Consider the following 26,793-nt stretch of genomic DNA (forward strand, 5'->3'; position numbering starts at 1 on the left):
AGGAAAAACATCCCCTATTCCCTTAACACTTACCTTCTTTATGTTCCACGTATGAATAACATTTTTGTAAAGACTAAAACATTTCTGAAATGGAACGGTATATTTATTGTTTACGGTAATTATTCAAGGGTCACTTTGTTATTTTATTTAAAAACTAAAATGCTTGATTGCATTTCAAATCATGAATGTCTCGTATGCTGTGTGATGACATGAACAAATAAATGATTGATTGATACAGTAGCCTATATAAGTATTGAAATATAGGCCTCAGGAAGTTATGGTATTAAGACTCCACAGGATGGGCTCTTAGGCCTACAGCTCGATGGGGGTTATACAAGGCTGCTATACTAAGCCTACTAATGATAATGACATTACTTATTATTAGAATGATGATCATAATAATAACTATAAGAAGAAGATAAAGAAAAAGCAGAGATAATATTAAAAATATAATTTTTCGGACAATTTGGAACAGTGTAAACACTGCGTTAACTAACCTCTTCTGGCTTCAATGCCATACAACTCTCCTTCTGTGGCCTCCAACTGCTCTTAAACGCTAGTAAAACTAAATGCATGCTCTTCAACCGATCACTGCCCGCACCTGCTCGCCCATCCAGCATCACTACTCTGGACGGCTCTGACTTAGAATACGTGGACAACTACAAATACCTAGGTGTCTGGTTAGATTGTAAACTCTCCTTCCAGACTCACATTAAGCATCTCCAATCCAAAATTAAATCTAGAATTGGCGTTCCTATATCGCAACAAAGCATCCGTCACTCATGCTGACAAACATACCCTCGTAAAACTGACCATCCTTCCGATCCTAGACTTCGGTGATGTCATCTATAAAATAGCCTCCAACACTTTACTCAACAAACTGGATGTAGTCTATCACAGTGCCATCTGTTTTGTCACCAAAGCCCGATACACTACCCACCATTGCGACCTGTACGCTCTTGTTGGTTGGCCCTCGCTTCATACTCGTCGCCAAACCCACTGGCTACAGCTTATCTACAAGTCTCTGCTAGGTAAAGCCACACCTTATCTCAGCTCAAAGGTCACCATAGCGGCACCCACTCGTAGCACGCGCTCCAGCAGGTATATCTCACTGGTCACCCCCAAAGCCAATTCCTCCTTTGGCCGTCTTTCCTTCCAGTTCTCTTCTGCCAATGACTGGAATGAACTGCAAAAATCTCTGAAGCTGGAGACTCATATCTCCCTCACTAGCTTTAAGCACCAGCTGTCAGAGCTGCTCACAGATCACTGCACCTGTACATAGCCCATCTGTAAACAGCCCATCTATCTACCTACCTCATCCCTATACTGTATTTATTTATTTATCCTGCTCCTTTACACCCCAGCATCTCTACTTGCACATTCATCTTCTGCACATCTACCATTCCAGTGTTTAATTGCTATATTGTAATTACTTCACCACCATGGCCTATTTATTGCCTTAACTCCCTTATCTTACCTCATTTGCACTCACTGTAATATATACTTTTTTGTTTTCTTTGTTCTACTGTATTATTGACTGTATATTTTGTTTATTCCATGAGTAACTCTGTGTTGTTGTATTGTGTCTAATTGCTATGCTTTATCTTAGCCAGGTCACAGTAGCAAATGAGAACTTGTTCTAATCTAGCCTACCTGGTTAAATAAAAGTAAAACAAGAAGTACATTTAAAAAAAGAAGAGGGGACAGGGAATCAAAGGCGTGTAGAACGTCTCTGGTGTAAAAGGTGAACATTTGGCTGTGAACTCGCACTGATGTTATCTGATGAGGGAATAGGAGCAGGAGGCATATCTTTGGTGGATTTGGATAAATATTAATTTTCCCTCACATTTTTTAGAAAGTAGTTTTTCATAGGGTTCTCACCCTATAGTGGCACGGAACGGCACAGCTAACGCCTTTTATGGTGTCGCCAAGTCTCAAACCGTTCTTTTGGAAAGCCAAAAGCTCCAAGGGTAGTAGGGGACAAATAAACAGAGTCACCATTTCTGAATGAATGTTTTGAGAACACAAAGGCAATTTACATTTCTATCAGTGTCATTCCAGAAATATATTGCATTGGATGCTGCTGTGAGGTTTTAACACTCATTTCTAAGTTGAGTTTGTTGGAGAGATTGAAGTTTACAGTGAGATGGTCACATTGAACCTGGTGCCATACATACGTAATGTGTCATTTCTCCTCCCTAAGATACAGTGCCTTGCGAAAGTATTCGGCCCCCTTGAACTTTGCGACCTTTTGCCACATTTCAGGCTTCAAACATAAAGATATAAAACTGTATTTTTTTGTGAAGAATCAACAACAAGTGGGACACAATCATGAAGTGGAACGACATTTATTGGATATTTCAAACTTTTTTAACAAATCAAAAACTGAAAAATTGGGCGTGCAAAATTATTCAGCCCCCTTAAGTTAATACTTTGTAGCGCCACCTTTTGCTGCGATTACAGCTGTAAGTCGCTTGGGGTATGTCTCTATCAGTTTTGCACATCGAGAGACTGAAATTTTTTCCCATTCCTCCTTGCAAAACAGCTCGAGCTCAGTGAGGTTGGATGGAGAGCATTTGTGCAGTTTTCAGTTCTTTCCACAGATTCTCGATTGGATTCAGGTCTGGACTTTGACTTGGCCATTCTAACACCTGGATATGTTTATTTTTGAACCATTCCATTGTAGATTTTGCTTTATGTTTTGGATCATTTTCTTGTTGGAAGACAAATCTCCGTCCCAGTCTCAGGTCTTTTGCAGACTCCATCAGGTTTTCTTCCAGAATGGTCCTGTATTTGGCTCCATCCATCTTCCCATCAATTTTAACCATCTTCCCTGTCCCTGCTGAAGAAAAGCAGGCCCAAACCATGATGCTGCCACCACCATGTTTGACAGTGGGAATGGTGTGTTCAGCTGTGTTGCTTTTACGCCAAACATAACGTTTTGCATTGTTGCCAAAAAGTTCAATTTTGGTTTCATCTGACCAGAGCACCTTCTTCCACATGTTTGGTGTGTCTCCCAGGTGGCTTGTGGCAAACTTTAAACAACACTTTTTATGGATATCTTTAAGAAATGGCTTTCTTCTTGCCACTCTTCCATAAAGGCCAGATTTGTGCAATATACGACTGATTGTTGTCCTATGGACAGAGTCTCCCACCTCAGCTGTAGATCTCTGCAGTTCATCCAGAGTGATCATGGGCCTCTTGGCTGCATCTCTGATCAGTCTTCTCCTTGTATGAGCTGAAAGTTTAGAGGGACGGCCAGGTCTTGGTAGATTTGCAGTGGTCTGATACTCCTTCCATTTCAATATTATCGCTTGCACAGTGCTCCTTGGGATGTTTAAAGCTTGGGAAATCTTTTTGTATCCAAATCCGGCTTTAAACTTCTTCACAACAGTATCTCGGACCTGCCTGGTGTGTTCCTTGTTCTTCATGATGCTCTCTGCGATTTTAACGGACCTCTGAGACTATCACAGTGCAGGTGCATTTATACGGAGGCTTGATTACACACAGGTGGATTGTATTTATCATCATTAGTCATTTAGGTCAACATTGGATCATTCAGAGATCCTCACTGAACTTCTGGAGAGAGTTTGCTGCACTGAAAGTAAAGGGGCTGAATAATTTTGCACGCCCAATTTTTCAGTTTTTGATTTGTTAAGAAAGTTTGAAATATCCAATAAATGTCGTTCCACTTCATGATTGTGTCCCACTTGTTGTTGATTCTTCACAAAAAAATACAGTTTTATATCTTTATGTTTGAAGCCTGAAATGTGGCAAAAGGTTGCAAAGTTCAAGGGGGCCGAATACTTTCGCAAGGCACTGTACATTTGTATCTCTTTAACCCTCCTCCACCCTGCTCATGCTCCATCAAAGGACTCTCCTTCACCCTGGGCCTCACTCTGCACCCCAGAACCCAACTCACTGATGGATTCTCCTCCACCATTGGCCCCATTCTCCACCCAAGAAAATATCTCCTCCACCTTGGTTCACTTACTTACCTCCACCCTGCGCAACACAATAACACTCATCCACCCTGGGACTGCTCAGAATCTCCCTCCTCCACCCTGCGCCACACTCTTCACACAATAACACTCCTCAACCCTGGGACTGCTCAGAATCTCCCTCCTCCACCCTGCACCACACACTCCACACAATAACACTCCTCCACCCTGGGACTGCTCAGAATCTCCCTCCTCCACCCTGGAACCCTCCTCCACTCCAGAACCCTCCTCCACGATGGGCCCCACTCTCCAAACCAGAGAAACCCTTTTTCTACCATAGTCTCACCTTGAGGATGAGCGGGGAGCTGGGCTTGAGCTCCAGCAGCCCCGTGGAACTGAGCGGCTCGATCACAGGGTCTGGGTAGAAGCTGAACGTCTCATTGACCACAAGCGTGGCGCGCACGTTGTCCATGACGAAGCCGATCTCGTCGGGATTAGTGCCTGTCTCTGAGAAACCCTTCTCAGAGAAGGCCAGAGAGGGCGCCAGACACATCATCACGGTGTTGCTGAGCACTGTGCAGTTCTGATGAATGAGAAGAGAGAGGATGTTGTATACATATATTCATTATGCACAGTACACTGACATGTAGTCAAAAGTGTATACACTGAGTGTACAAACAATAGGAACACCTTCCTAATATTGAGATGCACCCCCTTTTGCCCTCAGAAGTCTCAATTCGTTGGGAAATGGACTTTACAAGGTGTCAAAAGCATTCCAAAGGGATGCTGGCCCATGTTGACTCCAATGCTTCCCACAGTTGTGTCAAGATGGCTGGATGTCCTCTGGTAGAGGACCATTCTTGATACACAGAGGAAACTGTTGAGTGTGAAAAACGCAGCAGGGTTGCAGTTCTTGACACACTCAAACAGATGCGCCTGGCAACGACTACTATACCCTGTTCAAAATCACTTCAATATTTTGTCTTGCCCATTCACCCTCTGAATGTAATACATACACAATCCATGTCTCAGTTGTCTCAATGCTTAAAAATCCCTGTCTCCTTTCCTTGAATGGTGGATTTAACAGGTGACTGGATTCACCTGGTCAGTCTAATTCATGGAAAGAGCAGCTGTTCCTAATGTTTTGTACACAAAATGTTAACAAAAAACATAAAACAAAAAGCTTAAAGGGGAAAAGACACATGTCAGTGTATGTACACCACACTGACATGTAAAACAAAGTAATACATTCCACAATGTAAACAAACATATGTACAAAAAACATAACCAAACCAAAAAGCAGTGTATTATCCGAGCTGAGTGAAAACAGTGGATAGGTTCATTATGGACACTGAATAAAATGTAAACAACAAACAGAAAACCAAAACGTCTGAGTTACATCAATGGTAATACCATATCTTACGGTTTGCCCGTGGGCTAAACATTGTCCTCTCCTTCAATGCAGACGAAGACAACATGAGACAGTAAGGGGATATAAAGACTAGACAACATGAGACAGTAAGGACATATAAAGACTAGACAACATGAGACAGTAAGGACATATAAAGACAACATGAGACAGTAAGGACATATAAAGACAACACAAGACGGTAAGGACATATAAAGACTGGACAACATGAGACAGTAAGGACATATAAAGACTAGACAACATGAGACAGTAAGGGGATATAAAGACTAGACAACATGAGACAGTAAGGGGATATAAAGTCTAGACAACATGAGACAGTAAGGACATATAAAGACTAGACAACATGAGACAGTAAGGACATATAAAGACAACATGAGACAGTAAGGACATATAAAGACAACACAAGACGGTAAGGACATATAAAGACTGGACAACATGAGACAGTAAGGACATATAAAGACTAGACAACATGAGACAGTAAGGACATATAAAGACTAGACAACATGAGACAGTAAGGGGATATAAAGACTAGACAACATGAGACAGTAAGGGGATATAAAGACTAGACACCATGAGACAGTAAGGAAATATAAAGACTAGACACCATGAGACAGTAAGGACATATAAAGACTAGACAACATGAGACACTAGGAACATATAAAGACTAGACAACATGAGACAGTAAGGACATATAAAGACTAGACAACATGAGACACCAATGACATATAAAGACTAGACACCATGAGACACCAAGGACATATAAAGACTAGACACCATGAGACAGTAAGGACATACAGTGCATTCGGGAAAGTACTCAGACCACTTCCCTTTTTCACATTTAGTTCCTTTACAGCCTTATTCCAAAATTGATTAAATAAAACATTTTCCTCAGCAATCTACACACAATATCACATAATGACAAAGTGAAAACTGTTTTTTAGAAATGTTTTCAAATGTATTAAAAATATAAACAGAAATACCTTATTTACATAAGTATTCAGACCATTTGCTATCAGAGTCAAAATCGAGCTCAGGTGCATCCCGTTTCCATCAAGTCAGTTAAGAACATATTCTTATTTTCAATGACGGCCTAGGAACAGTGGGTTAAACTGCCTGTTCAGGGGCAGAACGACAGATTTGTACCATGTCAGCTCGGGGATTTGAACTTGCAACCTTCCGGGAAAACAAATTCAACGCTCTAACCACTAGGCTACCCTGCCGCCTCATTGATCATCCTTGAGATGTTTGGAGACCATCTGTGGTCATATTCATTGATCGGAGATGATTTGGAAAGGCACACAATTGTCTATATAAGGTCCCACAGTTGACAGTGCATGTCAGAGCAATAACCAAGCCATGAGGTTGAAAGAACTGTCCGTAGAGCTCCGAGACAGGATTGTGTTGAAGCACAGATCTGGGGAAGGGTACCCAAGATCACAGTGGCCTCCATTATTCTTAAATGGAAGAAGTTCGGAACCATCTAGAGCTAGCCGCCTGAGCAATCGGGGAGAAGGGCATTGGTCAGGGCCAAGACCAAGAACCTGGTTCCTCTGTGGAGATGCAAGAAGCTTCCAGAGGTATAACCATCTCCGCAGCACTGATTGAACTCTTTGGCCTGAATGCCAAGCTTCACGTCTGGAGGAAACCTGGCACCATGGTGGTGGCAGCATCATGCTGTGGGGATGTTTTTCAGTGGCAGGGACTGGGAGACTAGTCAGGATCGAGGCAAAGATTAACACAGCAAAGTACAGAGAGATCCTTGATGAAAACCTACTCAAGAGTGCTCAGGACCTCAGACTGGGGCAAATGTTTACCTTCCAACCCTAAGCACACAGCCAAGACAACACAGGAGTGGCTTCGGGACAAGTCTCTGAATGTCCTTGAGTGGCCCAGCCAGAGCCCGGACTTGAACCCGATCGAACATCTCTGGAGAGATCTGAAAATAGCTGTGCAGCAAAGCTCCCAATCCAACCTGACAGAGCTTGAGAGGATATGCAGAGAATAAACTCCCCAAGTACAGGTGTGCCAAGCTTGTAGCGTCATACCCAAAAATACTGAAGGCTGTACTCGCTGCCAAAGGTGCAGCAATTTGCTTTGCTTTGAAAAAAACAATGTGACACTAACACACAATGCTAAAAGCACGTTATGGAATCGGTTGGGTTATCTCTAGACGTGCGGCTTTTCCACAAGATGCCTTCCAACCTCCCCTCTGGAATGCTAGGTAATCACGGCGCATTAGCTTGTGTATGCTAACGGGGTCTGAAATCGCAGAGGGGAGACACGGAAGCAGTATTTATAGGTCAATGAAAAGGGGAGACGGATAAAAATGACATGGGAAAGGGACAAAGCAGGAAAATAGCCGTTGTTTTGGTCGGGATGTTTTCTTCAGGTAGAGAGAGAGAGGGGGAGACTAAAATACAAAAGGTTAGCCTAGCCCTGTGGTGCTACTGTAGGTGAAGGACGGATGGAGGGATTGCCAGACAGACTGGGTTAATTGCAGGTTGACATTTCAAAGGTTAACATGCAAAAAGGAGATTTAACTTCAACTGAACAAAATATAAAAGTAAAATGCAACAATATATATGTTTTTACTGAGTTACAGTTCAGGAAATCAGTCAATTGAAATACATTCATTAGGCCCTAATCTATGGATTTGTTAGTCACAGATACATTAGAAAACCAGTCAGTGTCTGGTGTGACCACCCTTTCTTTGCCTCACGCAGCACAACACATCTCCTTCGCATAGAGTTGATTAGGCTGTTTATTGTAGCCTGTGGAATGTTGTCCCACTCCTCTTCAATGGCTGTACGAAGTTGCTGGTTATTGGCGGGAACTGGTGTCAGTGTGAACGCTGTCGTACATGTTAATCCAAAGCATCCTAAACATGCTCAATGGGTGACATGTCTGGTGAGTATGCAGGCCATGGAAGAACTGGGACATTTTCAGCTTCCAGGAATTGTGTACAGATCCTTGTGACATGGGGCCGTGCATTATCATGCTAAAACATGAGGTGATGGCGGCGGCTGAACGGCACAACAATGAGCCTCAGGATCTCGTCACGGTATCTCTGTGCATTCAAATTGTCATCGATAAAATGCAATTGTATTCGTTGTCTGTAGAGTATGCCTGCCCATACCATAACTCTACCGCCACCATGGTGCACTCTGTTCACAAAGTTAATATCAGCAAGCTGCTCGCCCACACAATGCCATACACGTGGTCTGCGGTTGTGAGGCCAGTTGAACGTACTGTCAAATTCTCTAAAAATGACATTGGAGGCAGCTTATGGTAAAGAAATTAACATTAATTTCTCTGGCAACAGCTCTGGTGGACATTCCTGCAGTCAGCATGCCAAATGCACGCTCCCTCAAAACTTGAGACATCTGTGGTATGTCGGTTGTGTGACATATCTGCATATGCAGATCCCAGCACAAGGTGCACCTGTGTAATGAACATACCATTTAATCAGCTTCTTGATATGCCACACCTGTCAGGTGGATGGTTTAATCTTGGCAAAGGAGAAATGCTCACTAACAGGGATATAAACAAATTTGTGCACAACATTTGTGAGAAATTCTATTTTTGTGTGTATGGAAATTGTCTGGGATCTTTAATTTCAGCTCATGAAACATGGGACCAACACTTTACATTATGTGTTTATATTTTTGTTCAGTGTAAAAACTGACACCACGTACAGACACACATAAATAGGCCCAGGGACGGGTGACCACTGGGTCAGGTGTGTGTGTTGGGTCAGTAGTACTCACGTTGACAGATTGGACTTTCCCATACTTGGCTCTCATCTTGGGCTCCTTGATGGTAGCCAGGTTGGTGCCGGTGACGGTCAACATGGTGCCGCCACTGCAGAAGAAGAAACAGTCAACAACAACACCCATAACAGCACATCCACTCTCAAACATTACAATAACATAATCCTATTTCTAGATCTGCTAGATCGTGTCAAAACATTCAACAAGGGAACTTCACTGCGATTCCTGTCTTTTATAAGATTAGAGAAGGCACAGTGTGTGTCCCAAATGGGCCAATAGGTCTCTGGTCAAAAGTAGTGCACTATTTAGGGCAGTGCTTCTTAAACATTTCCTTGGGGAACCCCAAACATTTCACAATTTTGTGTAGTTCTGAACTAGCTCACCTGATTCAAATAGTAAAGTAATTGATGATTAGTTGACAAGTTGAATCAGTTGTGCTAGCTCTGGAAAATATCAAATACATGGGAGGGAGTCATTTTGGATGAATCCCATATCTTCCAGAGAACCATGCGCTTCCCGAATACATTTAATTTTAGTCCAAGTGAAAAAGACCCTCCAGCTATGGCATTAATGTTAATGCCCACTCTCACTGTAGAGTATTTGATCTGTTTTACGCACTCTATCACAGATAATGATGGTAACACTAAGGCTCTTACTTGCATATTAAAAGCTTGTTTAAACTCTAATAGTGCTTCGTGGAAGGGACCAAAATACTTGATTATTACCTCAATGAATACCTCCAATGTCTAAAACCAAAAATTATATTCTCCATCTCCGGTACGTGGTGGTATACTGGATGTGCAGACTTTTGTTCCAGCCCAGCACTAACACACCTGATTACATTTGGTCCGAAACCGGTGTGTTACTGCTGGGCTGGAACAAAAGCTTTCACATCCAGACTATCATTGCTGCTTTCTGACCTTTTCAACCTTCAACCTTTTCAATTCGCCCAACAATGACCAACAGGGACAGGGGAAACATGGGCAAGATTACCGTCCCCCCAGACACCCCCTCGTAGCCACAGGGTGCTGAACTTTCCGAAAGACACTAACGTAACGCAATGTGGCAGTCCTGAATTGGTTAGCATGCAGGCTAACTTGTATTAGGCCAACTTGCTCGTCTGGTTAGCATGCAGGCTAACTTGTATTAGGCCAACTTGCTCGTCTGGTTAGCATGCAGGCTAACTTGTCTTAAGGTTGCTACAAACTTCACTCCGTTGATCTATGTGCGTGCGCATGGATGGAGTCTTTTGGTAACATGATATCCTCGCCGCTCCCAATTTCATTCACAAGGGGGCGATAGCTTTTGTGAAAGCCAGGAAAAATCGCCTTTCCATCCTAGTAGAAGCAATCTGGCAGCCTGGCTAGCTGGCTTTAGACTGGCTAAAAACATAGCACGCCAGCTAGCCTTTTCAGCGTCGCAAATCTCCATGTGAAATAATCAGATTTCGAATAAAAAAAATATGGCCTGGCAAATACTTTTATACTTGCCAGTGTAACCTAAAACATTATCCCAGTTTGAGTACACAAGCAGCATATTATTCTCATATCAGCTAAAACTAGAATGTCATCATGTTTGTTCACAGAGAAAAAAACACATGGCTAGCTAGTTGGCGACAGCAGGTTCTACTATTTCACAATAGCCTGTAATCACTAGATATTACTTATAAACAAAATACCCTTTTGGATGGATTCCTGTTGTTTGGTTTACTGTTTGAGCAGTCGCTGAGATTATATTTGGTTATCAATGCAAAGTAGGCTACTTTGATGAATAGCCTATATAGCCCCCACTGTATCAGGTTGTAATCAAGTATGTTGAATGACAGAGCATATTACAAGATGCTGCCCATTTTTTGTCGAATAAAAACATTGCAACAATCTTGTGTCTGCGTCAAGATTGTGGTGAGCTTTAGACCCACCTGCTTGTCTTTGAAGTGCAAAGATGGGCTGCAGCTGCTCCCCCCCACCCCCCCACCCCCCCCACACACACACACACACACACAAAAACCAAGTAAAACACATTTTAGTGGCCCCCCTCTTGACAGGGGATCATTTAAAAACAAAGTCGATAACAAGTTTAGCTAGCTGGCCGCTAAACTAACTTGGCAATCTAAAAAGTATTAGCTGACATGGGCTAATTGACTGACTATCAGTGACTGACATAAGAGATGCACAAACAAATGTGTCACACACATACTATTCTAACTCGCAACAGTAAGTTGAGACCCAGGAGCCATCAGGAGCTATCAGTTGCCCATCCATCCCTGGTTTAGAGTAAAGACACTAAATCAAAGACTTACTACAGACAAAGAGGTCAAAGAGGTAAGAGTGTGTGGTGAGAGTGGTTCAAAAGTAGGTGTTGACTACTACTGAATCCAGGTAACAGTGTGATAATGTTGTGAGAATGTCAAGGCATATCTCCAACCCATTCCAATGTGCCATCTCTGTTGTGCTGTTCTGTCACTGTGATGTTAGCGTAGGCTGAACACCAGTAAGTCAGCAGAAGCTGGAAAGTAACAAGTGCGAGTCGTGTCACCGACGTTGCGTAGTGGACGTGTTTTGTCGTTTCCACTGTTATTGTTTGCGGCGGATGCGGCGACAAAATTGCTTTGTACCGTAAACACAAGCCGTGATTGGAGGAGAGGAGTAACAGCCAATCCTCTGGGAGTGTTGAGACAAACAGCAAACGAGAAAGCCAGCGAGGTTACTGCCCCTCCTGAGGCTAATGCTAAATAATGCTAACAACTTTTTTCCCCTTCGTCTTCACTACTTCACAGTTGTTATGTTCTGTTAATTACTGATGTCCCCATTAAGAATGGAGCACCCTTGGTCATGCGCAGTGTTGTTCTATGTTGTTCTGGTACTAACTCGTTTTAGTAAATGTGAAGCTCCAGTTCAATTTCTTGTATTCAGAGTCTTTCTTATTACATAAATAAGTAATAAGAGCTAAGACACAACAACACTTCTGTTCCAAATGAGATCGCTCGCCTCCTCGTACCTCTCATCGTAGTCTCTTGATCGTCTCTCTCCCCGTAGACGTATCAAATGTTATTTGTCACATACACATGGTCAGCAGATGCTAATGCGAGAGTAGCGAAATACTTGTGCTTCTGGTTCCAACAGTGCAGTAATATCTAACAAGTCATCTAACAGTTCCCCAACAACTACCTAATACACACAAATCTAAAAGGAAAGAGAATATGAAGAAATACAGTTGAAGTCAGAAGTTTACATACAACTTAGCCAAAAACATTTAAACTCAGTTTTTCACAATTCCTGACATTTAATCCTAGAAAGAATTCCCTGTTTTAGGTCAGTTAGGATTACCACTTTATTACCACCATTGTGCTTTGTGGGATCTTGTCTAGGTATAGTTTCCTGCGCGCACGACTTTGAGCTTCACGTTTTGTTTTTCGCTTTGTTGTTTTTGTTCTTTGAGATTCTCTTCCAAATAAAAGGAGGGAAACATACCACGCTGCATCTTGATCCACTCCTTATAACGATCATGACAGAAGAACCCACCAACAACGTACCAAGCAGCGTGCCCAGGAGGAAAGCCAGGAGTGGAGGACATCCTGGACGTGGGAAGAGATTATGGCAGGAGACAGAAGCCTGCCATGGAAGCAGGCGGAGGCAGCACTGTCTCCAGTGCGCATTCACAGCCCGGTGCGTTCTGTGCCAACTCCTCGCACTTTTTGTGCTAAAGTGGGTATCTGTCCAGGACGAGTTGTGCCGGCTCAGCGCGCCTGGTCTCCAGTGCGCCTCCTCGGTCCAGGATATCCTGCGCCGGCTCTACGCACTGTATCCCCAGTGTGTCCTGTGCCAGCTTCCCGCACTTGCCATGTGAAGGTGGTCATTTGTCCAGGACGCATTGTGCCAGCTCTACGCTCCACACTCCAGTGCATCTCCACAGTCCAGTACGTCCTGTGCATGCTGCCCGCACTCGCCCTGAGGTGCGTGTCACCAGCCCGGTGCCACCTGTACCGGCCCCACGCATCAGGCCTGCAGTCCCCAGTCGAGAGCTTCCGGCGACAGTTCCCAGTCCAGAGCTTCCGGCGAAAGTTCCCAGTCCGGAACCTCCTAAGACGGTCCGCGGTCCGGAACCTCCTAAGACGGTCCACGGTCCGGAACCTCCTAAGACGGTCCACGGTCCGGAACCTCCTACGACGGTCCACGGTCCGGAACCTCCTACGACGGTCCACGGTCCGGAACCTCCTAGGACGGTCCACGGTCCGGAACTTCCTGGGACGGTCCACGGTCCGGAACCTCCTGGGACGGTCCACGGTCCGGAACCTCCTGAGACAGTCCACGGTCCAGAACCTCCTGAGACAGTCCACGGTCCAGAACCTCCTGAGACAGTCCACGGTCCAGAACCTCCTGAGACAGTCCACGGTCCAGAACCTCCTGAGACAGTCCACGGTCCAGAACCTCCTGAGACAGTCCACGGTCCAGAACCTCCTGAGACAGTCCACGGTCCAGAACCTCCTGAGACAGTCCACGGTCCAGAACCTCCAGCGACGGTCCACGGTCCGGAACCACCAGCGACGGTCCACGGTCCGGAACCACCAGCGACGGTCGGCGGTCCAGAGCCTCCAGTGACGGTCTGCGGTCCAGAGCCTCCAGTGACAGTTCGGTTCCTCCTGCGAGGATCCACGGTCCGGAGCTTCCGGCGACGATCCATGCACCAGAGCCGCCATGGAAGATGATGTATCTGCGAGCGGAGTGGGTACTTCGCACCGGAGCCACCCCCGACGGCAGATGCCCACCCGGACCCTCCCCTATTGAGTCAGGTACTGTCATGCCCTGACCATAGAGAGCAGTTTATTCTCTATGTTGGTTGGGGCGTGACAGTGACTGGGGTGGGTTATCTAGGTGATTAATTATCTATGTTGGCCTGGTATGGTTCCCAATCAGAGGCAGCTGTTTATCGTTGTCTCTGATTGGGGATCATATTTAGGCAGTCATTTTCCCATTGTGCTTTGTGGGATCTTGTCTAGGTATAGTTGCCTGCGAGCACTACTTTGAGCTTCACGTTTCGTTTTTTCAGGTAATTTTTTTTGTTCTTTGAGTTTCTCTTCCAAATAAAAGGATGGAAACATACCACACTGCAACGTGGTCCACTCCTAATAACGATCGTGACAAGAGAATGATTTATTTCAGCTTTTTTTTCTTTCATCACATTCCCAGTGGGTCAGACGTTTACATACACTCAATTAGTATTTGGTAGCATTGCCTTTAAATTGCTTCCCACAATAAGTTGGGTAAATTCTGGCCCATTCCTCCTGACAGAGCTGGTGTAACTGAGTCAGGTTTGTAGGCCTCCTTACTCGCACAAACTTTTTCCATTCTGCCATCATATTTTCTATGGGATTGAGGCCAGGGCTTTGTGATGGCCACTCCAATACCTTGACTTTGTTGTCTTTAAGCCATTTTGCCACAACTTTGGAAGTATACTTGGGGTCATTGTCCATTTGGAAGGCCCACTTGCGACCAAGCTTTAACTTCCTCACTGATGTCTTGAGATGTTGCTTCAATATATCCACATAATTTTCCTTCTTCTTGATGCCATCTACTTTGTGAATTACACCAGTCCCTCCTGCAGCAAAGCACCCCCACAACATGATGCTGCCACAAATGTTCTTCACGTCGATATAGGACTCGTTTTTACTATGGATATAGATACTTTTGCATCTGTTTCCTCCAGCATCTTCACAAGGTTCTTAGCTGTTGTTCTGGGATTGATTTGCACTTTTTGCACCTAAGTACATTCATCTCTAGGAGACAGAACGAGTCTCCTTCCTGAGAGGTATGACGGCTGTGTGGTCCCATGTAGTTTATACTTGCGTACTATTGTTTGTACAGATGAACGTGGTACCTTCAGGTGTTTGGAAATTGCTCCCAATGCTGAACCAGATGTGTGGAGGTCTACAATTATTTTCTGACATCTTGGCTGATTTCTTTTGATTTTCCCATGATGTCAAGCAAAGAGGCACTGAGTTTGAAGGTAGGCCTTGAAATACATCCACAGGTACACCTCCAATTGACTCAAATTATGACAATTAGCCTATCAGAAGCTTCTAAAGCCATGATATAATTTTCTGGAATTTTCCAAGCTGTTTACAGTCACAGTCAACTTAGTGAATGTAAACTTCTGACCCACTGGAATTGTGATACAGTGAATTATAAGTAAAATAATCTGTCTGTAAACAATTGTTGGAGAAATTACTTGTGTCATGCACAAATTAGATGTCCTAACCAACTTGACAAAACTATAGTTTGTTAAAAATAAATTTGTGGAGTGGTTGAAAAACGAGTTTTAATGACTCCAACCTAAGTGTATATGTAAGCTTCCGACTTCAACTGTAAATATATGGATGAGCAATGGCAGAGTGGCATAGGCAAAGTGCAAAAGATGGTTTAAAAAACAGTATATACATATGATATGACTAATGTAAGATAAGTATACATTATTAAAGTGGCATTATTTAAAGTGGCATTGTTTAAAATTAATAGTGATCCACTTGTTAAAGTGGCCAGTGATTGGGTCTCTCTGAGTTAGTGATTGCTGTTTAGCAGTCTGATGGCCATGAGATAGAAGCTGTTCTTCAGTCTCTCGGTCCCAGCTATTATGCACCTGTACATACCTTGCCTTTTGGATGGTAGCGGTGTGAACAAGCAGTGGCTTGGGTGGTTGTTGTCTTTGATGATATTTTTTGTCTTCCTGTGACATCGGGTGCTATAGGTGGTATGGAGGGCAGGTAGTTTGCCCCCGGTGATGCATTGTGCAGACCGCACCACCCTCTAGAGAGCCTTGCTGTTGAGGGCGGAGCAAATGCCACACCAGTCTGTGATAGAGTCCGACGGGACACTCTCGAATGTGGATCTGTAAAATTTAGTCAGGGTTTTGGGTGACAAGCCAAATTTCTTCAGCCTCCTGAGGATGAAGAGGCCCTGTTTCGCCTTCTTCACCACACTGTCTGTGTGTGTGGACCATTTCAGTTTCTCGTTGATGTACCGCGCCGAGGAACTAAAACTTTCCACTTTCTTCACTGCTGTCCCTAGTATGTGGATAGGGGGGTGATCCCTCTGCTGTTTCCTGAAGTCCATGATCATCTCCTTTGTTTTCTTGACATTGAGTGAGACATTGTTTTCCTGACACCACACTCTGAGTGCCCTTACCTCCTGCCTGTAGGCTGTCGCGTCGTTGTTGGTAATCAAGCGGGGTGGCCCGCTACTGAAGTGGGTCTAGGGTGGCTGATAAGGTGAAGGTGATCTGATCCTTGACTAGTCTCTCAAAGCACTTCATGATGACAGAAGTGAGTGCTACGGGGCGGTAGTCATTTAGTTCAGTTATCTGAGGAACGTGGCTAGGGATGTCGGCCATGACAGCAGCCTTGCTAGGGTTAACACGTTTAAATGTTTTACTCATGGCGGCCACCGAGAAGGAGAGGGGGGAGCAGTTCTTGTTAGCGGGCCGCAATGGTGGTTTCTCTGTAAGTGTGACGTCGGTGTCCGTGACGTGGCTGGTTTTCTTTTTTGTAGTCCGTGATTTCCTGTAGACCCTGCCACATACGTCTTGTTTGATCTGCCTTGCAGAGGGAATACCTACACTGTTTATATTCAGGCATATTCCCAGACTTCCATGGTTAAATGCGGTGGTTCGTGCTTTCAGTTTTGTGCGAATGGCACCATCCATCCACGGTTTCTGGTTAGGATAGATTTTAATAGTCACAGTGGGTACAACATCTCCAATGCACTTCCTTATAAATTCATTCACCAAGTCAGCATATAGGTCGATGTTATTCTCTGAGGCTGACCGGAAAATATCCCAGTCCGCGTGATCAAAACAATCTTGAAGCATTGATTCCGATTGGTCAGAGCAGTGTTGAATGGTTCTAGTCACTGGTACATCCTGTTTGAGTTTCTGCCTATAAGATGGTAGGAGCAAGATGGCGTCGTGGTCGGATTTGCCAAAGGGAGGGCGGGGCAGGGCTTTGTATGCATCACAGAAGTTACAGCAGTGGTCTAGTGTATTACCCTCACGTGTAGTGCAATCAATATGCTGACTTAGATTTCAAATTTGCTTTGTTAAAATCCCTAGCTACAATAAATGCAGCCTCAGGATATATGATTTCCGGTTTACATAGAGTCCAGTGAAGTTCCTTTAGGGCCATCTTGGTGTCTGCTTGAGGGGGAATGTACACAGCTGTGACGATAACTGACGATAATTCTCTTGGAAGGTAACATGGCCGGCATTTGATGTGAGGAATTCTAGGTCGGGTGAGCAGAAGGACTTGAGTTCCTGTATGTTGTTATGATTACACCATGAGTCGTTAATCATGAAGTATATACCCCCGCCCTTCCTCTTCCAAGAGAGGTGTGTATCTCTGTCGGTGCGACGCATGGAGAAGCCCGGTGGCTGAACCGATTCCGACAACATATCCCGAGACAGCCATGTTTCCGTGAAACGGAGAACGTTACAATCTCTGGAAGGCAACCCCCTTGCTCGAATTTTGTCTACCTTGTTGTCAAGAGACTGGACATTGGCGAGTAGTGTACTCGCGAGCGATGGGCGCTGTGCACGTCTACGGAGCCTGACCAGGAGGCCGCTCTGTCTGCCCCCGCCGTTGTCTTGGGTTGGCTTCCTTGGATTAGATCCATTGTCCTGGGTGGTGGTCCAAACAGAGGATCCGCTTCGGGAAAGTCGTATCCCTGGTCGTAATGTTGGTAAGTTGACATCGCTCTTATATCTAATAGTTCTACCCGGCTGTATGTAATAAGATTTAAGATTTCCCGGGGTAACAATGTAAGAAATAATACATAAAAAAAAGCTAAATACTGAATAGTTTCTTAAGGACTCGAAGCAAGGCGAACATCTCTGTTGGCGCCAACTACCCACCGTGAGGTCTCCATGGTGGTTTGTTCCAAGTTACTTACTCCAGGGTAGCCATATTATTTTGGGGTATTTTTTTCCCAAGTGGTTATTGTTTTTTTCTCCCACCAACCCTATTCAAAGAGCACTGCCTACTTGTCTCAGCAACACAGTTTATTCAGAGCCTATTCAAATTAAGTTTCAATTTGTGAGGCTGGTAACTCTAATTACCGTATCCTCTGCAGCAGAGGTAACGGAGTCTACCTTTCTTGTGGCGGTCCTCATGGGAGCCAGTTTCATCATAGCGCTTGATGGTTTTTGCGACTGCAGGATTGACTGACCGTCATGTCTTAAAGTAATGATGGACTGTCGTTTCTCTTTGCTTATTTGAGCTGTTCTTACCATAATATGGACTTGGTATTTTACCAAATAGGGCTATCTTCTGTATACCACCGCTACCTTGTCACAACACAACTGATTTGCTCAAAAGCATTAAGGAAAGAAATTACACAAATTAACATTTAACAAAGCACACCTGTTAAATGCATTCCAGGTGACTGCCTCATGAAGCTGGTTGAGAGAATGCCAAGTGTGTGCAAAGCTGTCATCAAGGTAAATGGTGGCTACTTTAAATAATCTCAACCAGCTTTTGTTGAACCCTTTTTTTGGTTACTACATGATTCCATATGGGTCTCCCAAGTGGCGCAGCGATCTAAGGCACTGCATCTCAGTTCTAGAGGAGTCACTACAGACCCTGGTTTGATTCCAGACTGTATCACAACCTTCAGTGATTGGGAGTCCCATAAGGCGTCGCACAATTAGACCAGCGTCGTCCGGGTTAGGGTTTGGCCGGGGTAGGCCGTCATTACTATTTCCGGGAGCATCAACTGTGTAATCTGCCTACCTGGTAGCTACTGGTTTACATTCAGATAAAATTGAGAAATTAACTCAACTCTGTTTTTCTAGATCATTCTATCGAGCCATTTTGCATCAGAATCTACTTCCTGCTCTGTACACAGCTTGTGTTTGTTCATAAATATTCCCGCATCAAACTGTCACGCCACATTGTCTCATTTGAATAAGGCAGCGAGTATTTATACAGGCTTTGCATTGACTGCAGTACAAACTAAAGGTGTAATTACACCTATCCATTTCTTTCAGATCTCTACATAGAATTAAAACACAAATTAAACTGTATTGTCCAACAAAAGATCTAAAGCAATCTGTTAAGACCTGTTAAGACCATATAAGACCAGTACCATTCAGTTTAAGACCCTCACCTAGCGATGCTCCAGTCAGGTTCGATCTTGAAGATGGTGGGGTCATCGGTGTAGTTGAATTTGACCTCTGGGTTTCTGAGCTCAGCTGAGTTGATGTCCACCATGACGGGGGTACCTCCAGGACTCTGACCCGCCGGGGTCACACACACCATCTCCCTGGCACTCCGCCTGGAAGGGAAGAGGGAGTGTGTAACATGAAGGAAAAGCATGTCATGTCACACATACACACACACGCTCTAACTGAGAAGAGGGCCACACGAGGCACACTCACACACAGAGACAAAAAAAATAACACCACACGTAACCTTTGCTCTGTAAAGATCTTCAACAATGCTAAACATGACACACACACACCCAACCACACAAGAACTCTAAGGGAGTTTTCACACATTGTTCTGAGCTATAGTTTGAATCATAGTTTGAATCATAGTTTGAATCATAGTTTGAATCATAGTTTGAATCATAGTTTGAATCATAGTTCGGTTATTTGTATTATTATTATTTTTTGTCTGGTTGGTTTTACATTACCAAATATCAAACAAACTAAAATGCCTAAACAAAACCACATTTTCATGAAAGTCATTAGTTTATTGGAGAAAAATGCTCAAGTTAAATCGATCTATAACTATCAAAAAGCATAACCTGTGTGTCGTGTCCCAAACTTCATTTTACTTTCGCTTTTGTCTTCCAACAACATCCAGGAGGAAAAAGCGTAATAGAAACTATCTGTGACGTGAATAGTGAATTTATTCAGTAGACTATATCCCTGGTACAGACTCAGTCTCCCCAAATCTGCACTGGATGCGCTCATAAATGCGTTGCTACTCAAAGAATGTTTCAGAGATAATAAGTTCTGGTACTGTGTGCATTTCATCAAATGCTGTCAGTCAAACAACCACTAATACTCTGGTTATTTTCCTGTGTTTGGTCTCTACTGCATTCTCACCTGCAGCAAACCGCACCATGGTATGAAATCGCGTTCGGAAAAAAAAAAAAAAAAAAAAAAAAAAATGGCGCGTTCGGAAAAACCCTCCAAACCAATTTGGTGTGAAAGCCCCATAAGAGCGCCAAGAGCAGCAGAGTCTCTTTCTCCCTGAATGATCTGGAGTGTCAGCCGTCTCTTTCTCCCTGACTGATCTGGAGTGTCAGCCGTCTCTTTCTCCCTGACTGATCTGGAGTGTCAGCCGTCTCTTTCTCCCTGACTGATCTGGAGTGTCAGCCGTCTCTTTCTCCCTGACTGATCTGGAGTGTCAGCCGTCTCTTTCTCCCTGACTGATCTGGAGTGTCAGCCGTCTCTTTCTCCCTGACTGATCTGGAGTGTCAGCCGTCTCTTTCTCCCTGACTGATCTGGAGTGTCAGCCGTCTCTTTCTCCCTGAATGATCTGGAGTGTCAGCCGTCTCTTTCTCCCTGACTGATCTGGAGAGGAAGCAGTCGCTTTTTCCCTGAATGATCTGGAGTGGCAGCCGTCTCCTTCTCCATGACTGATATGAAGTGGCAGCAGTCTCAGAGACTGCCAGTCATCACAATGTGATGCAACCCCCTCCGACATGCAGCCAGCTGTGCTGTGTTCTGAACGTTTTTTGTGGTTTGGCTTTGTTAGCCAAACGTTGCACTCTGCTGAGTGGGTTACTTCCAACCCCTTCCTATTAAGGATAATTTTACTATTTGATTTTAAGACCACTTGAAGCATAAAAAATATAGATTAAAAATAATACCTTTTTATTTGATTTGGCTTTACTGCTATTAGCCCATACAAATGCATTGGATAACAGAGTCACTACATGGAACAGATAGTCCCCTCAGTGTCCGTCTTATATCTGAGAAACATTTTTCATGTATTTAACCCCTTATTTTTGGCACTAAACAGTCTCCCTATTTAGTGCATTCAGAACGTTTTCAGACCCCTTAACATTTTCCACATTTTGTTCCGTTACAGCCTTATTCTAAAATGGATTAAATCGTTTTTTTCCTCATCAATCTACACACAATGCCCCATAATGACAAAGAGAAATACATGCATTTAGACATTTTCTTTTAAAATACCATATTTACATAAATATTCAGACCCTTTGCTATGAGACTCAAAATTGATCTCAGGTGCATCCTGTTTCCATTGATCATCCTTGATTGGAGTCCACCTGTGGTAAATTCAATTGATTGGACATGTTTTGAAAAGGAACAGACCTGTCTATATAAGGTCCCACAGTTGACAGTGCATGTCAGAGCAGAAATCAGGCTGAAGGAATTGTCCGTAGAGCTCCGAGACAGGATTGTGTCAAGGCACAGATCTGGGGAAGGCTACCAAAAAAATGTCTGCTGCATTGAATGTCCCCAAGAGCACAGTGGCCTCCATCATTTTTAAATGGAAGAAGTTTGGAACCAACAAGACTCTTTCTAGAGCAGGCCGCCCGGTCAAACTGAGCAATTGGGAGAGAAGGGCCTTAGTTATGGAGGTGACCAGAGTTCCTCTGTGGAGATGGAATAACCATCCAGAAGGACAACCATTTCTGCAACCTTCTACCAATCACTCCTCATTAAAAGGTACATGACAGCCTGCTTGGAGTTTGCCAAAAGGCACCTAAAGGACTCAGACCATGATTGACCAAGTTAGAACTCTTTGGCCTGAATGCCAAGCGTTACATCTGGAGGAAACCTGGCACCATCCCTGCTGTGAAGCATGGGTGGCAGCATCATGCTGTGGGGATGTTTTTCAGTGGCAGGGACTGGAGACTAGTCAGGATCGAGGGAAAGATAAATGGAACAAAGTCCAGAGAGATCATTGACAAAAACCTGCTCAAGCCTGGGACAAGTCTCTGAATGTCCTTGAGTGGCCCAGCGAGAGCCCGGAATTGAACCCAATCGAACATCTCTGGAGAGACCTGAAAATAGCTGTGCAGTGAAGCTCCCCATCCAACCTGGCAGAGCTTGAGAGGATCTGTAGAGAAGAATGGGAGAAACTCCCCAAATACAGGGGTACGAAGCTTGTAGCGTCATAGCCAATAAGATTTGAGGCTGTAATCACTGCCAAAGGTGCTTCAACAATGTACTTTAGCAAAAATAAAAAATCAAACAGTTTTTGCTATGTCATTATAGGTGTAGATTGATGAGAAAAAAAAGTTTTTCAATCCATTTAGGAATAAGGCTGTACTTTCCGAATGCACTGTACTTCCTTTCATTTTTCCAACTGGTACCGGGGGAACATCAGATGAGTCATTTTGGCCTGTGGGTGTCCTAGAGCAAAACAACCAAGGAAAAATAAAGCGTGTGGCCCGAAATATTTTGGATGTTACGGAAAAAGTTGGCAGATTGGCTGTACCAACTTCAGATGGATCCCACGATGTTGTGGGGGTCGTAGAGCAAAACAGAGAACACCATCGTGTTCCTGAGAGGCCAAACGGTTCAGACGCTACACACAAATTTTGGGATGTCTCATGGTCTGACAAACACTGCTCGAGCTCTATCATCTTTCCCCGCAGATGCGGAAGTGCGACATATGCGGATGCGGTGGATTGAGACACATCCAATGCAAATAACAGATCTCTAGCTTAAACTGACAGATTTTTATGGGAGTTTATTATGCTAATTACATTTCTGCAGGGGCGCAGATGTCGACCTTAGGGCTAAGGTTAGCAGTTCAGGTTTTGGGGTTAAAGTTTTGGGTTTCGGGAAAATAGCATTTTGAATGGGAATACAAATTCACGTCAAAAAAGCTACTGTATGTGTGTAGGTGTGGGGCTGTATGTGTGTGTGTATTTACATTTTTATTTATCAAGGATCCTCAACAGTTCCTGCCAAGGCAGCAGCTACTCTTCCTGGAGTCCAGCAACATTAAGGCAGTTATATACAATTTAAAAAGTGATATGACATTACATTTCACAACACTTTTCACAACACATTGTGTTCCCTTAGGCGACTACTCTACTACCACATACCTACAATACAAAATCCATGTAATCCGTGTAGCGTGCGTGTTTTATCATGTGAATGTATGTGGTAGCGCTTGTCTGCGTTTGCATGTATCTGTACCTGTGCGTGTGTCTCTTCACAGTCCCCGCTGTTCCATAAGGTGTATTTGTATCTGTTTTTTAAATATGATTCTACTGCTTGCATCAGTTACCTGATGTGGAATAGAGTTCCATGTAGCCATGGCTCTATGTAGTCTGTTCTTGACTTGGGGATTGTGAAGAGACATTTTGGTGGCATGTCTTGTGGGGTATGAAACTGAACAATAGTCTCGGTGCGACAAAACTAGGGCTTGTAGGACCTTCCTTGTTGATAGTGTTGTTAAAAAGGCATAGCAGCACTTATTATGGACAGACTTCTCCCCATTGTATCTACAGTTCTATAAACATGTTTTGACCATGACAGTATACAATCCAGGGTTACTCCAAGCAGCTTAGTCACCTCAACTTACTCAATTTCCACATTATTAATTGCAATATTTAGTTGAGATTTAGGGTTTAGTGAATCATTTGTCCCAAATACAGTGCTTTTATTTTTTTAAACATTTTATTTAGGAATAGCTTATTCCTTGCCACCCATTCTGAAGTGAATTGCAGCTCTTTGTTAAGTGTTGCAGTGATTTAACTTGCTGTAATAGCTGACGTGTATAGTGTTGAGTCATTCGCATACATAGACTTTACTCAGCCAGTGGCATGTCATTAGTAAAAAGTTAAAAAGGTGCCTAGACAGCTGCCCTGGGGAATTCCTGATTCTACCTGGATTATGTTGGAGAGGCTTCCATTAAAGAACACCCTCTGTGTTCTGTAAGACAGGTAACTCTTTGCCTACAATAAAGCAGGGGGTGTAAAGCCATAACACACGTTGTTCTATCTGCAGACTATGATCGATAATGTCAAAAGCCACACTGAAGTCTAACAAAATGGTTCCCACAATCTTTTTATCAACAATTTCTCTCAGCCAATCATCAGTCATGATTGTGCCCTGCTTGTTGAATGTCCTTCCCAATAAGCATGCAGATAGTTGGTTGTCAATTTGTTTACAGTAAAATAGCACTGTATCTTGTCCAACATTTTTACCAAGCGTTTACTAAGGGTTAGTAAAAGGATGATTGGTTGGCTATTTGAGACTGAGAAGGGGGCTTTTACTATTCTTTGTTAACCAAATTACTTTTCCTTCCCTCCAGGCCTGAGGGAACACACTTTCTAGTAGGCTTAGATTTTTAATTAAAAATATATATATATTTCACCTTTATTTAACCAGGTAGGCCAGTTGAGAACACGTTCTCATTTACAACTGCGACCTGGCCAAGATAAAGCAAAGCACAGTCAATAACACAATAGAAAAATCGATATACAGTGTGTGCAAATAGAGTAAGTGGGTAAGGCAATAAATAGGCCATAGTAGCAAAGTAATTACAATTTAGCAAATTAACACTGACGTGATAGATGTGCAGATGATGATGTGTAAGTAGAAATACTGGTGTGCAAAAGAGCAAAAAAGTAAATAAAAACAAAATGGGGATGAGGTAGGTAGTTGGGTGGGCTATTTACAGATGGACTATGTACAGCTGCAGCGAACGGTAAGCTGCTCAGATAGCTGATGCTTAAAGTTAGTGAGGGAGATATAAGTCTCCAACTTCAGCTATTTTGCAATTTGTTCCAGTCACTGGCAGCAGAGAACTGGAAGGAAAGGCTGCCAAATGAGGTGTTGGCTTTGGGGATGACCAGTGATATATACCTGCTGGAGCACGTGCTACGGATGGGTGTTGATATGGTGACCAGTGAGCTGAGATAAGATGGGGCTTTACCTAGCAAAGACTTATAGATGACCTGGAGCCAGTGGATCTGGCAAAGAATATGTAGCGAGGGCCAGCCGACGAGAGCATAAAGGTGACAGTGGTGGGTGGTATATGGGGCTTTGGTGAAAAAACGGATGGAACTGTGATAGACAGCATCCAGTTTGCTGAGTAGAGTGTTGGAGGCTATTATTATTTCATAATTTAATCAGTTATACATGGATGTGTAGTGTCAGCATTTGTTGCTAGCATGTCATGCTAAAATGTTCTAATCTTACCAATGAAAAACAATAATTATCAGTGGGTTTTGTCAGTGGGCTTTGTAATGAATGAGCAATCTGATATAATGAACAATGGAGCTGAGTTTACCTTCTTGTCCAAAATTTCATTTAAGGTGCTCCAAAGCTTTTTACAATCATTCTTTATATAATTTATCTTTCTTTCTTAGTATGGTTTCTTCTTCTTTTTATTCAGTTCGTCACCTGATTTCTCAATTTGTAGTATGTTTGCCAATCGGTTGTGCAGCCAAACTTATTTGCCATTCCTTTTGCCTCATCCCTCTCAACCATACAATGTTTTAATTTCTCATCAATCCACAGGGATTTAACAGTTTTTAATGGTTAGTCTGGTTGCTCCTCATTACACACCACAGAGCAACAAATATTATTTACATCAACAACATAGGAATCACTACAAAACTTATTGTATGACCTGTTATACACTATATTAGGCTGTGGTATTCCTAGATATGGCTACTATATTGTGGTCACTACATCCAATGGATTTGGATACTGCTTTAAATAAACATTTCTGCATCCTTAGTAAATACGTGACCAATACATGTTGATGATTTAATTGCTGTGCTGTTTGTCACTACCCTGGCAGGTTGACTGATAACCTGAACAAGGTTGCAGGCACTGGTTACAGTTTGAATCTGTGGGCAGCTTAATGAAAGCCAGTCAATAATTAAATCACCCAGAATATATATATATCTCTGTTGATATCACATACATTATCAAGCATTTCACACATGTTATCCAGATACTGAGTGTTAGCACTTGGTGGTCTACAGCAGCTTCAGGTGAGATAGATGAACCTGTAGCCATATTTCTTCAACAGTGTGTGTGATGAGTGCACAGACTTTCCTATCTTACAACAATTATTTTGTACATAAATCCCATCTATTGTGGACCAGAAACAGAGAGAAGGAGAGAGAGGAAAGAGGACAAAAACACATTAGTGAGACACCAGCAGCTGAGGGGAAACTAAGTGGAAGGGAAAATAAGCTAGGGTGCATTTCTGCGAGCACATCCCGCTGTCTCGTAACAAGCAATATAAACGCCCCGTCTTCCAGGGCATGGCTGAAAGGTGAACGGGGAAGAAGGGAAGGAAAATAAGAAAAAGAAAAGCGCCTTTTCCACATTCCGCTTGTACGTGGCGTTGGTGGATGGAGCGAGACGTGATGTCCCAGATGTGCTCAATTGGATTCAGGTCTGGGGAACGGTCGGGCCAGGCCATAGCATCAATGCCTTCCTCTTGCAGGAACTGCTGACACACTCCAGCCACATGAGGTCTAGCATTGTCTTGCATTAGGAGGAACCCAGGGGCAACCGCACCAGCATATGGTCTCACAAGGGGTCTGAGGATCTCATCTCGGTACATAATGGCAGTCAGGCTACCTCTGGCGAGCACATGGAGGGCTGTGCGGCCCCCCAAAGAAATGCCACCCCACACCATGACTAA

General features: G+C 43.6%; 1 protein-coding gene across 2 annotated transcripts in view; it reads right to left on the bottom strand.

Annotated features, from left to right (window-relative positions):
* The window catches only part of LOC110528476 (plexin-A1), a 417,662-nt gene that overhangs the window by 49,332 nt on the left and 341,537 nt on the right, over nucleotides 1–26,793 (bottom strand). For both annotated transcript variants that reach the window (XM_021610568.3, XM_036984053.2), the window contains exons 16-18: nucleotides 19,292–19,459; nucleotides 9,138–9,231; nucleotides 4,288–4,524 (exon numbers count right to left, since the gene is read on the bottom strand). In XM_021610568.3, the coding sequence (XP_021466243.2) occupies nucleotides 4,288–4,524; nucleotides 9,138–9,231; nucleotides 19,292–19,459 (499 nt within the window). The remainder of the gene's footprint in view (nucleotides 1–4,287; nucleotides 4,525–9,137; nucleotides 9,232–19,291; nucleotides 19,460–26,793) is intronic.

This window comes from Oncorhynchus mykiss, chromosome 7 (assembly GCF_057628025.1).
Source record: "Oncorhynchus mykiss isolate SJ-2025 chromosome 7, ASM5762802v1, whole genome shotgun sequence".
In the NCBI taxonomy this organism is placed as follows: Eukaryota; Metazoa; Chordata; class Actinopteri; order Salmoniformes; family Salmonidae; genus Oncorhynchus; species Oncorhynchus mykiss.